The sequence below is a fragment of the Oncorhynchus tshawytscha genome, unplaced genomic scaffold (assembly GCF_018296145.1).
Source record: "Oncorhynchus tshawytscha isolate Ot180627B unplaced genomic scaffold, Otsh_v2.0 Un_contig_6625_pilon_pilon, whole genome shotgun sequence".
Taxonomy (NCBI): Eukaryota; Metazoa; Chordata; class Actinopteri; order Salmoniformes; family Salmonidae; genus Oncorhynchus; species Oncorhynchus tshawytscha.
Window position 1 is genome coordinate 14,831 of NW_024608425.1, and position 13,044 is coordinate 27,874.

The 13,044-nt window shown below is 41.8% G+C and overlaps 1 protein-coding gene across 1 annotated transcript; it reads right to left on the reverse strand.

Annotated features, from left to right (window-relative positions):
• Positions 1 to 9,928: 9,928 nt before the first annotated feature.
• Positions 9,929 to 11,284, reverse strand: LOC121843513 (trace amine-associated receptor 13c-like). Its single transcript, XM_042313141.1, has one exon. It carries the CDS (start codon positions 11,250 to 11,252, stop codon positions 10,272 to 10,274), a length of 981 nt encoding a protein of 326 aa, XP_042169075.1. The 5' UTR covers positions 11,253 to 11,284; the 3' UTR covers positions 9,929 to 10,271.
• Between the last annotated feature and the right edge of the window lie 1,760 nt (positions 11,285 to 13,044).

Consider the following 13,044-nt stretch of genomic DNA (forward strand, 5'->3'; position numbering starts at 1 on the left):
GTTGGCGGCGTGATCTAAAGAAGTGAATAAAATTAACTTAGGGAGGAGGCTTCTAATGTCAACATGCATGAAACCAAGACTTTTACGGTTACAGAAGTCAACAAATGAGAGTGATGCTGGGGGCTGCAGGGCCTGGGTTAACCTCTACATCACCAGAGTAACAGATTCGGGTAAGGATACGGCTAAAGGCTATAAGAACTGGTCGTCTAGTGCGTTCTGGAACAGGGAGTTAAAGGAGCAGATTTCTGGCCGCGGAAGAATAGATTCAAGGCATAATGTACAGACAAGGGTATGGTAGGATGTGAATAGAGTGGAGGTAAACTAAGGCATTGAGTGATGATGAGAGAGGTTTTGTCTCTAGAGGTACAATTTAAGCCAGGTGAGGACACCGCATGTGTGGGGGTGGAACAAAAGGGCTAGCTAAGGCATGTCGTGTCTTTACTATCATTAAATTGAAGACTTCGTTTTTATCAAAGATTCTCTGTAATTAGTATTACGCAATCAAGCTGATTAATAATGTAACTGTAATTAAGTAGGAAGTCGGGGCACCAAGAAAAATATTCAGATTACAAAGTTAGAATTTCCCAATATAACCTTTTAGATATTTTTATATCTGATCAATAGTCTTCTGATTAATGAATTATTTACTTTACCTCACATTAGTCTCATTCCAAACATTGTAAATTGTTGGTTATCTGCACAAACCCAGTCTTCACTATGAGTCATCCATACATCAATTGTCTTAAACAATTTATTTATTACTAACTAAGCAATTCACAGAGATGCATAAACAAACAACCAAGCAAATTCGGTTGCAAGAAATGATAGGGGAATGTGCCCTAGTGGGCTAAACCGGCATGGCGGCTTGTTAGACAAAAGGGAAGTGGGGGTCGACTAAGAAGTCACTACAGAGTTAATAATTATAACAATTGAAATGCTAATCCTTTACACATGAACGCTCACTCATTCGGTAACAATTGCAATCAATATATATACACTGCTCAAAAAAATAAAGGGAACACTAAAATAACACATACTAGATCTGAATGAATGAAATATTATTATGAAATACTTTTTTCTTTACATAGTTGAATGTGCTGACAACAAAATCAACCAAAAATTATCAATGGAAATCAAATTTATCAACCCCATGGAGGTTTGGATTTGGAGTCACACTCAAAATAAAGTGGAAAACCACACTACAGGCTGATCCAGCTTTGATGTAATGTCCTTAAAACGAGTCAAAATGAGGCTCAGTAGTGTGTGTGGCCTCCACGTGCCTGTATGACCTCCCTACAACGCCTGGGCATGTTCCTGGTGAGGTGGCCAACTCCTGGACAGTCTGTGGTGCAATGTGACGTTGGTGGATGGAGCGAGACATGATGTCCCAGATGTGCTCAATTGGATTCAGGTCTGGGGAACAGGTGGGCCAGTCCACAGCATCAATGCCTTCCTCTTGCAGGAACTGCTGACACACTCCAGCCACATGAGGTCTAGCATTGTCTTGCATTAGGTGGAACCCAGGGCCAACCGCACCAGCATATAGTCTCACAAGGGGTCTGAGGATCTCATCTCGGTACCTAATGGCAGTCAGGCTACCTCTGGCAGGCACATGGAGGGCTGTGCGGCCCCCCAAAGAAATGCCACCCCACACCATGACTGACCCACCGCCAAACCGGTCATGCTGGAGGATGTTGTAGGCAGCAGAACATTCTCCACTGCGTCTCTAGACTCTGTCACGTCCGTCACATGTGCTCAGTGTGAACCTTTCATCTGTGAAGAGCACAGGGCGCCAGTGGCGAATTTGCCAATCTTGGTGTTCTCTGGCAAATGCCAAACGTCCTGCACGGTGTTGGGCTGTAAGCACAACCCCCACCTGTGGACCACCCTCATGGAGTCTGTTTCTGACTGTTTGAGCAGACACATGCACATTTGTGGCCTGCTGGAGGTCATTTTGAAGGGCTCTGGCAGTGCTCCTCCTGCTCCTCCTTGCACAAAGGCGGAGGTAGCGGTCCTGCTGCTGGGTTGTTGCCCTCCTACGGCCTCCTCCACGTCTCCTGATGTACTGGCCTGTCTCCTGGTAGCGCCTCCATGCTCTGGACACTACGCTGACAGACACAGCAAACCTTCTTGCCACAGCTCGCATTGATGTGCCATCCTGGATGAGCTGCACTACCTGAGCCACTTGTGTGGATTGTAGACTCCGTCTCATGCTACCACTAGAGTGAAAGCACCGCCAGCATTCAAAAGTGACCAAAACATCAGCCAGGAAGCATAGGAACTGAGAAGTGGTCTGTGGTCACCACCTGCAGAACCACTCCTTTATTGGGGGTGTCTTGCTAATTTAATATCTTTTCCACCTGTTGTCTATTCCATTTGCACAACAGTATGTGAAATGTATTGTCAATCAGTATTGCTTCCTAAGTGGACAGTTTGATTTCACAGAAGTGTGATTGACTTGGAGTTACATTGTGTTGTTTAAGTGTTCCCTTTATTTTTATAGCAGTGTATCTACGCTCACTGTGTCGTCTTGATCGCTGTTGAACAGTTTGTTTCTTTTGTAGAATTGTCCGTCTCGCTCTCTCTGTCATGGTTATAGTGGATAGTTCAGAGTGACATACATTCATGTTGTTGTAGAATGGGTGTTTTGGCGGTTGTCGTTCTTCGCGTTCAATGATACCGAATTCCTAGCTGCAGACTAGTAATTAATATCAAAGACTTGTTCTTATTCTGTCGGTATCGATAGTCTAAGAGTTTAACCATGTGGTATGGTTAAAAGATTCAGCAATGGTCTGCAACCTTTGTCCTCCCGTGATTGAGAGAAACATGGTCTACTGAGAATTTCTGAAAGTTGGGTTTTATTCGGAATTGCAGAAAAGGGGCTGTCCGAGGATGCCTGACCCTAACTGGGCTCATGGGCGGTCCTCTGATTTAGTTCAACTCAAAAGGGAATTGGAGTTTCCTTCATTAACCTGTCTGGGATACAGGGACGCTAGCGTCCCACACTTGGCCAAAATCGTCACAATGCAGCGCGGCAAATTCAAAAAATGACCAAAAAATTTAACTTTTATGAAACACACATAGAAGATACCAAATTAAAGCTGCATTTCTTGTGAATCCAGCCAACGTGTCAGATTTTAAAAAAGCTTTTCGGCGAAAGCAAACAAAGCATTTATCTGAGGCTAGCACCCCAATAAAACAAGCACAGCTAAGCATACTTCATATTTCATCCCGCCAGCCGCGACACAAAACTCAGAAATAAAATATAAATCATGCCTTACCTTTGAAGATCTTCTTTTGTTGGCACTCCAATATGTCCCATAAACATCATAAATGGTCCTTTTGTTCGATTAATTCCGGCGTTATATATCCAATATGTCCATTTAGTTGGTGCGTTTGATCTTGAAAAACACCGGTTCCAACACGCCAAACATGACTACAAAATGTCTCATAAGTTACCGGTAAACTTGTTCCAAACATTCCAAACAACTTTCCTAATACAACTTTAGGTATTATTTAAAGTAAATAATCAATAAAATTCAATACGGGACCCACAGCGTTCAATACCGGATGAAAAGAAAGTGAAGAGAGCATGTCTGCTCACGCGCAACTCTGTAAGAGGACACTGACGTTACCCTCGTTCTGAACGACCTTACTTCGTCATTACACAAAGGAATAATCTCAGTGAAAATCTCAAGTCTGCTGACATCCATTGGAAGCGATGCGAACTGCACGTTATTTCCTTCAAATTCTAGATCCCCCATTAAAACTCATTGAAGAGAGAGTGACCTCAGAAGAAGAAAAATTTGTCCTCAGGATTTCGCCTGCCAAATAAGTTATGTTATACTCACAGACATCCTTCAAACTTCAGAGTGTTTTCTATCCAAATCTACTAATAATATGCATATCCTGGCTTCTCAGCCAGAGTAGCAGGCCGTTTAAAATGGGCACGCTCCTCATCCAAATGTGAAAATGCTGCCCCCTAGCCCAAACAGGTTAAACAGTCCAAAATCACATTACACAATTTTACAAACAGTATCATCATCACTCATTCATCTTATACAACAATTAGATGTAAACCTCATATCTGAGGCTATTATATAAACAGCGTTATGGTAATGTGGCCGGACCGTCTCCCATGAGCTTCCCCAAGTTGTAACAAACAGACCAGTTCTGTTTGGTGGAAGTTCTGTGAGGTGGAAGAAATTTGTTCTCTATGAAACTTCACTCTATCTCTATACTGTGGGGCCATGAGGAGATCGTCTCCTCAGGAATTTACGACCTCTCTCTGACCACAGCAGCCTAGTTGAAGGAGGCAAGGGGGAGGCAGGGAGAGGGGAATGGGGCTTGCTGTACCCAAAGAGGGCTGGAGGCTGTAGAGGGCTGGAGGCTCTACAGTGAAATAAGACAATAATCACTAACCAAAACAGCATTAGACAAGCAATATTGACATTAGGGAGAGGCATGTGTAGCCAAGTGATCATAAGGTCCAGTGAGTAGCTAGGCGAGCTGGAAACATGCTGATTCAGACTGCTAGCAGGCCAGGGCCAGCAGGCTAGCAGATGGGCCTCTAGGGGACATCGCAACGGAAGAGCCTTTAGAAACCCCCTCGGACAGTTACGTGGGCAGACCAGTCATGAAGGATTGGCGTGGCTCCGTGTCGGCAGTAAAGGGGTCCCTGCCAATTGGCAAAATAGGTATTCTAGTCCAGGAATTAGCCGGGAGCCGGGAGATTGGCCTAGCTCCAGGCTAGGTCCAGGCTAACTGTTGCATGCTTCGGGACATAGACGTTATCCAGGAGTAGCCACTCGGATAGCAGCTATCTAGCTGTGATGGTCCCGTGCAAAGGTTCAGAACTTGCGGTAGGAATCCGGAGATGTGGTAAAGAAAAAGCAGTCTGATATGCTCTGGGTTGATATCGCACTGTGCAGACAGAGCACGAGTTGACCGGGATGAGGATGGCTGATGTCCGAGTTAACGGTGATAACCGCTAGCAGTGGCTAAATGACTACTAGCTAGTAGCTAGTTAGCTGGCTAGCTTCTGATGGGTGTGCCGGTTCTAAAGTATAAAAAAATAGCAGAGCCGTACCACATTGGGTGAGGCGGGTTGCAGGAGAGTGTGTTCAGTCCGTAGATGGAAATTGAGATGAAAAATATTAAAAATAGTGACGAAATATATACGAAGAAAGCGATATATATATAAGACAAAAACAGACGTCCGACTGCTACGCATCTTGGAATATGGCCCAAGCACACCAAGACAGTTTTGAAGAGGGCATGACAAAACCTATTTTTCCTCAGGAGACTGAAAAGATTTGGCATGGGTCCTCAGATCCTCAAAAGGTTCTACAGCTGCACTATCGAGAGCATCCTGACTGGTTACATCACTGCCTGGTATGGCAACTGCTCGGCCTCCGACCACAATGCACTACAGAGGGTACTGTGAACGGCCCAGTACATCACTGGGGCCAAGCTTCCTGCCATCCAGGACCTCTATACAAGGTGGTGTTAGAGGAAGGCCCAAAATATTGGCAGAGATTCCAGCAACCCTAGTAATAGACTGTTCCCTCTGCTACCATACGGCAAGCGGTACTGGAGGACCAAGTCTCTGTCCAAGAGTTTTCTAAACAGCTTCTACCCCCCAAGCCATAAGACTCATCAACATCTAATCAAATGGTTATCCAGACTATCTGCATTGCCCCCCCTCCCCCTCTTACCTACATGTAGATATTACCTCAACTAACCGGTGGCCCCGCACGTTGACTCTGTGCCGGTAACCCCTGTATATAGTCTCGCTCTTTAATTACTTGTTACTTTTATTCCTTATTCTTATCTGTATTTTTTTTCAACTGCATTATTGGTTAGGGGCTCGTAATTAAGCATTTCACTTTATGCATGTCACATGCGTATTTGGCGCATATGACTAATAAAATGTAATTTGGTTTGACATTAAAAATATTGTAAATTGAAACCTAGGTGTGAACCTAATGTCTTGTTTTGTCAGGTAGAATGGTGTCAGGCTGGAGCGGCAGCTGCCACGGCTGTGTAGAGAAACATCTGTTCTTCAACATTTCCGTCCTGCAACCAGTGGAGCAGCTTTCTCTGGCGCAGACCAGTTCCTCCTGGTCAAATAGGCCCTCAGCCTGTCATTGTTCAAGGTGCCATGAGGCCAACTGCAGGCCGGTGCTGTCCCAGTAGGTGCAACCGGAACCACACTGTAAAAAAGTTCCTGTAAAATATACAGTAACTTACTGGAAGTAATTGGCCAGTAAGTTACTGTAATTTATTTTACAGTATATTACAGGAGTTGCCCATGACATCAACCACCCGAGCCACTGCCTGTTCACCCCGCTGTCATCCAGAAGGCGAGGTCAGTACAGGTGCATCAAAGCTGGGACCGAGAGACTGAAAAACAGCTTCTATCTCAAGGCCATCAGACTGTTAAACAGCCACCACTAACATTGAGTGGCTGCTGCCAACACACTGTCAATGACACTGACTCTACTCCAGCCACTTTAATAATGGGAATTGATGGGAAATGATGTAAATATATCACTAGCCACTTTAAACAATGCTACCTTATATAATGTTACTTACCCTACATTATTCATCTCATATGCATACGTAGATACTGTACTCTATATCATCGACTGCATCCTTATGTAATACATGTATCACTAGCCACTTTAACTATGCCACTTGGTTTACATACTCATCTCATATGTATATACTGTACTCGATATCATCTACCGTATCTTGCCTATGCTGCTCTGTACCATCACTCATTCATATATCCTTATGTACATATTCTTTATCCCCTTACACTGTGTATAAGACAGTAGTTTTTTTTTTGGAATTGTTAGTTAGATTACTTGTTCGTTATTACTGCATTGTCGGAACTAGAAGCACAAGCATTTCGCTACACTCGCATTAACATCTGCTAACCATGTGTATGTGACAAATAAAATTTGATTTGATTTGATTTGATTTGATTTGATTAGGTACATATTACCCAGTGTTCTTTGCAAGTTTTCATTTTTACATTTACATTTTGGTCATTTAGCGGGTGCTCTTGTCCTTAGTAACGTACAGTGACTGCATTCAACCAAGGCTGATAAAAAATAATGTATATCACAGTCATAGCAAGTAAAACATTTCTGTAACCATTGTTGAATGGACAGAAATACCGTGACGAGATCCTGAGGCCCATTGTAGTGCCATTCATCCGCCACCATCACCTCATGCTTCAGCATGATAATTCACGCATATCCGTCTTCAACATCTGTACACAATTCCTGGAAGCTGAAAATGTCCTAGTTCTTCAATAGCTTGCGTACTCCCCAATGTTGAAATAGTTAAGGATGTATTGGTCTTCAAAATAATTGTAATTGCAACACTATCTTATTATATACAGTGCATTTGGAAAGTATATAGACCTGTTGATTTATTCCACATTTTGTTAAGTGACCCATGGTGGCTGTGGGGTTATAGTATGGGCAGGCATAAGCTACGGACAACGAACACAATTCCATTTTATCGATGGCAATTTGAATGCACAGGGATACCGTGACGAGATCCTGAGGCCCATTGTAGTGCAATTCATCCACCACCATCACCTCATGTTTCAACATGATTATTTACGCATGTCAGTCTTCAACATCAGTACACGGGCATCACCGGCCAAACCCGGGTGACGCTGGGCCAATTGTGCGCTGCCCTATGGGACTCCCGGTTGGGACACATCCAAAGTCTAGAATGTCATTGTATGCTGTAGTGTTAAGGTTTCCCTTCAATGGAACTAAGGGGCCTAGCTCAACCCATTAAAAATCATCCCCAGAACGTTATTGTGCATCCAAACTTTACAGTTGGCACAATGCATTGGGGCAGGTAGTGTTCTCCAGGAATCCGCCAAACCCAGATTCATCCGTCGGACTGCCAGATGGTAAAGCGTGATTCATCACTCCAGAGAAGGCTTTTCCACTGCTCCAGAGTCCAATGACTGCGTGCTTTACACCACTCAAGCCGACACTTGGCATTGTGCATGGTTATCATAGGCTTGTGTTCGGCTGCTAGGCCATGGAAACCCATTTCATGAAGTTCCCGATGAACAGTTCTTGTGCTGACGTTGCTTCCAGAGGCAGTTTGGAACTCAGTAGCGAGATGTGCAAACGAGGAAAGAGGATTTTTACTCGTTATGCGCTGCAGCACTCGGCCTTCCCTTTCGGTGAGGTTGTGCGGCCTACCACTTAGCGGCTGAGTCATTGTTGCTCCTAGATGTTTCAATTTCACAACAACAGCCCTTATAGTTGACCGGGACAGCTCTAGCAGGGCAGAAATTTGACTTGATTTGACAACTGACTTGTTGGAAAGGTGGCATCCTATGAAGGTGCCACGTTGAAAGTCACTTAGCTCTTCAGTAAGACCATTCTGCTGCCAATGTTTGTCTATAGAGATTGCATGGTGGTATGCTCAATTGTATACACCTTTCAGCAATGAGTGTGGCTGAAATAGCCAGATCCACTAATTTGAAGGGGTGTCCCCATACTTTTGAATATATAGTGTATATAGTGACCAACAGATGCGTATCTGTATTCACAATCATGTGAAATCCATAGATTAGGGCCTTACACATTTATTTCAATTGACTGATTTCCTTATATGACTGTAACTCAGTAAAATTTTGCGTTTATATTTTTGTTCAGTATAGAATAAATAATTTTATCCCTCTGTCACAGATTATGAGTTATACTGCCTTCCTCTGGCTACTGCACATACTGAAAGTAATCCCTGTCCCCTATTTCACTCTGCAGTGTCCATATCCAAAGTACTTTACTCCAGCACTTTGGATATGAGATTTTGTTTAATATGAGGTGACCTTATAGAATGTCAGCTTTTATTTGAGGCCATTGTCATACATACAGTGCATTCGGGAAGTATTCAGATCCCCTGGCGAGGTCAGTACAGGTGCATCAAAGCTGGGAAAAAGAGGCCGACAAACAGCTTCTTTCTCAAAGCCATCAGACTGTTAATTAACCATCACAAGCCGACTACCACCCAGTTACTCAACCCTGCACCTTAGAGGACGCTGCCCTATGTACATAGACATGGAATCACTGGTCACTTTAATAATGGAACACTAGTCACTTTAATAATGTTTACACACTGCTTTACTCATCTCATATGTACATACTGTATTCTGCTGTATTTTTTGTCAATACCACTCAGACATTACTTGTCCAAATATTTATATATTTCTCATTTCCATTATTTTACTTTTAGATGCGTGTGTGTATTGTTGTGAATTGTTAGATGCTACTGCGCTGTTGGAGCTAGGAAGAAAAGCATTTCACTACACCCACAATAACATCTGCTAAATATGTTAATAAGGAGCATCAGGTACTTCTGGAATGTCTACCAATAGCATGTCCATCTTTTTGTGATAAATTACACTGGTCATTGTTCAAACATTTATAAAGTATTAATAAAGTATGAATAGTCCTCCATTTAGATTAGAGACTGGAAAACTACTTTACTAATGATCAGTAAATGGTTTATACAGATATGTATTAAACATCTGATGAATTATCTCCACAGCATCTGAGAGAGCTGCTCTGGTGTGACCCCTGACCTGGCAGCAGTGATGTAGTTAGAGTGGTGGTAGTGAGAGTAGTGGTACTGTTCATTCCCAGTATGCTGAGGTTGAAGTATCTGCTGCGTTCTTCTGATCTGTTGTGCTTAATCGTTAATGCATATAGTAGTAATTTATAAATGTGAGAATCCCTAGCTGAGAAACATTTAACACATGTGGGGGTAATGATTAATAAATGGTAAGCAAACTGTAAATGCCTTACAAATGGTTTATTACTGAAGTGTTACTCATAATTGCACATTCTTACATTTGACCATACTCTACTTTCACAATGCACAATTGAGTTATACTTGGACGTTATCTGATATCCTATTGTACATTTTAATTTTACTGCACTTGTTGAAGGCATGTGTGTCACTATTGAGTCACTAGAGGATGATGTAAAACCTACATAAAGACTCATGACGTCCTAAAAAATAACTTTTAGAATACTTACATACTATTTATCATTAAATAACATGGAACAACCACAGACTTTGGTATTTGGAATATACAAACCACAATGTCTACAGATATTTGAATTATTCTGCATCAACACCACATATATGACAACAACACTGAGATTAGTCATGTCAGTGTATTATTACATGAATGAAGCAATTACAACAATTGTATAACAAAACTATATTAAACTTATGTTTGTCAAACATAGTTTCAGAGTTAAAATATGTTTAGCTGTCACTTTGAACCATGGATAAAAGAAAGCATAAACTATTGGATTGATAAAAGAATTAACAAGAGGCAGAAGACCGATGATAAATGATACATTATCACTTAAAAAAGACATGAGAAAGAAAGAAGAAAACAGAAATGGAATCCAACAAATGAGATAGTTGAAAACAACAACAGACAGAGTTTTTGCTGCTTTTCTCTCAGACTTATTTGCCTGTGCAGTTTTAACACCAGACACCCTGGCAGCCTCTTTTGAAAATACCTTTCTGGCCTGTGATCTGGCCACCACAAAGATTTTCATATAAAGTGTTATAATAACAGAGCACGGGACAACCATTGTAATTACAAGGTCAGTGATATTACCCCAGGTTATTTCAACAGTAAAACATTCTTTCAAACACCTACTTCGTACTTGTACATTTACAAACATTTTTATAATAGCAGCACGGTATATGATACAACAACACCAGGTAATAGATATACAACACATCATTCTTGTTATTGTTATTTTAGAGTGGTACAATAAGGGATCATACACAGCAACATAGCGGTCAATAGATATCAAGACCAAATTACCCAGAGATAAAGAAGTACATAAAAAGGAGATGTAGGCATGAAACGCACAGAAATATTCCCCAAAACCCCAGCATGGTTCCATTATTGCTACAGTCATTACTGGTATCACAATCAATCCCACCAGGAGATCTGATGCAGCCAGAGAGAGGATGAGCAGGTTGGTTGAAGTGTGGAGCTGCTTGAAGTGAGAGATGGAGATGATCACCAGTATGTTCAAAAATACTGTAACCGCTGAAAACAATGAGAAGAAGACGTACAGTGTTATGTAGATAGATGTCGATAGCAAAGCCTTTCTGCAAGAAGAGTTTCTGTCTTGAAAACAGTATTGAACATCTTCATGTTCATGTTTCTCCATTTGTAATAAAGGTAAAATTGATGAGGTCCTGCTCCTGCTTGGTTCTGTGTGTGGCTCTGTCAGGTCCGTCTTCTGACAAACTCTGAGCTCTGCCTCTCTATTTATCCCTGAGTTACTGACAGAAACTCCCTTCCCCAGCGTCTTTGATCCACACACACACACATACACACACACGTGCGCGTGCGTACATGCGTGAGCACACATATAAACAAACGGTTAAATAAACAAAGAATTAATGAAAGCATGATGTAATAGGGGATTGGATGTTGCTGTGCCCAGCTAGCCTGTCATTCAGTCTTCGTGATCATTAGAGATGAGATTGTTTTCACCGATTTAATCAAATCACAATGTATTTGTCACATGCTCTGAATAAAACAATTGTAGACCTTACTTGCAAGCCCTTAACCAACATTGCAGTTCAAGAAGAGTTAAGAAAATATATACCAAACAATCTAAAGTAAAAAATAACACAATGACATAACAATAACGAGGCTATGTACAGGAGGTACCGGTACTGAGTCAGTGTGTGTGTGGGGGGTGGGGGTACAGGTTTATTAAGGTAATTTGTAAATGTATTTAGTGGTGAAGTGACTATGCTTAGATAATAAACACTGAGTAGCAGAGGAGTACAAAACAAATGGAGGGGGGGATCAATGTAATTGTCTGGTGGCATTTTGATTAATTGTTCAGCAGTCTTATGGCTTGGGGGTAGAAGCTGTTTAAGGAGCCTTTTGATCCTAGACGTGGCGCTCCGGTACCGCTTGCTGTGCTGTAGCAGAGAAAACAGTCTATGACTTGGGTAACTGGAGTCTCTGACAATTTTATGGGCTTTCCTCTGACACCGCCTATTATATAGGTCCTGGATGGCAGGAAGCTTGGCCCCACTGATGTACTGGGACGTATGCACTACCCTCTGTAGCGCTTTACGGTCAGATGCCCAGCGATTGCCATACTAGGCAGTGATGCAACCGGTCAAGATGCTCTAGATGGAGAAGCTGTAGAACTTTTTGAGGTTCTGGGGAACCACGCCAAAATATGAAAATACATTCAAATAAAAGCTGACATTCTATAACGTCAACTCAAATGAAAAAAGTGAAAATGGGACCCATATGTAATTGACATATTTCTGTATTTAATTTGCAATACATTTGCAAAAATGTCTAAAAACATGTTATCACGTACATGTGGCTTAACTGTGTGACATGAGCATTAATGTCAAATGTGACATAACCCACTAGGCCAAATAGGAAATAAACCTGTGCTTTATAAAGGGTGTCATAAGCAATGCTTAATAAAGGATTTATGAATCATATTACATTGAGGCATCACAAAGCATGTAAAACCTTGTCATGCATTTCGGTAGAGCATTGCAATGCCAGGATAGATGGTTTGATTGTCGGGACCACCCATAGGTAACATTGTATGCACGAGTGACTGTATGTCGCATTGGATGAAAGCATCTGTTAATTGTATGTATTATATTACTCTAAAACATTTCTAGGATGACCCAACCTCTTTCCCTCTTGGGTGCATAGACAATATTTGGACCTGACCTCAACTGTCTCCAATATGCTATGCAGCAGGAAGACACACACAATTCAGATTTTTTCACCTAATTCCGTTTTCTTGGTTTATTTTTTTCAGGTTTCGGATATTTCACAATTTTCTGATTTCCCCTGTTTTAAAAAATATTTTTATTTATTTATAGAAAAACAACTACATTGGATCATCTGTGTTCACAACAATGCTTAAACCACATCAGGGGATTACTTTTCAGTTCTGGTATAAATCT

Coding starts and splice junctions, on each gene's coding strand:
- LOC121843513 (XM_042313141.1), bottom strand. CDS start 11,252: ATGGAGAAACATGAACATGAAGATGTTCAATACTGTTTTCAAGACAGA.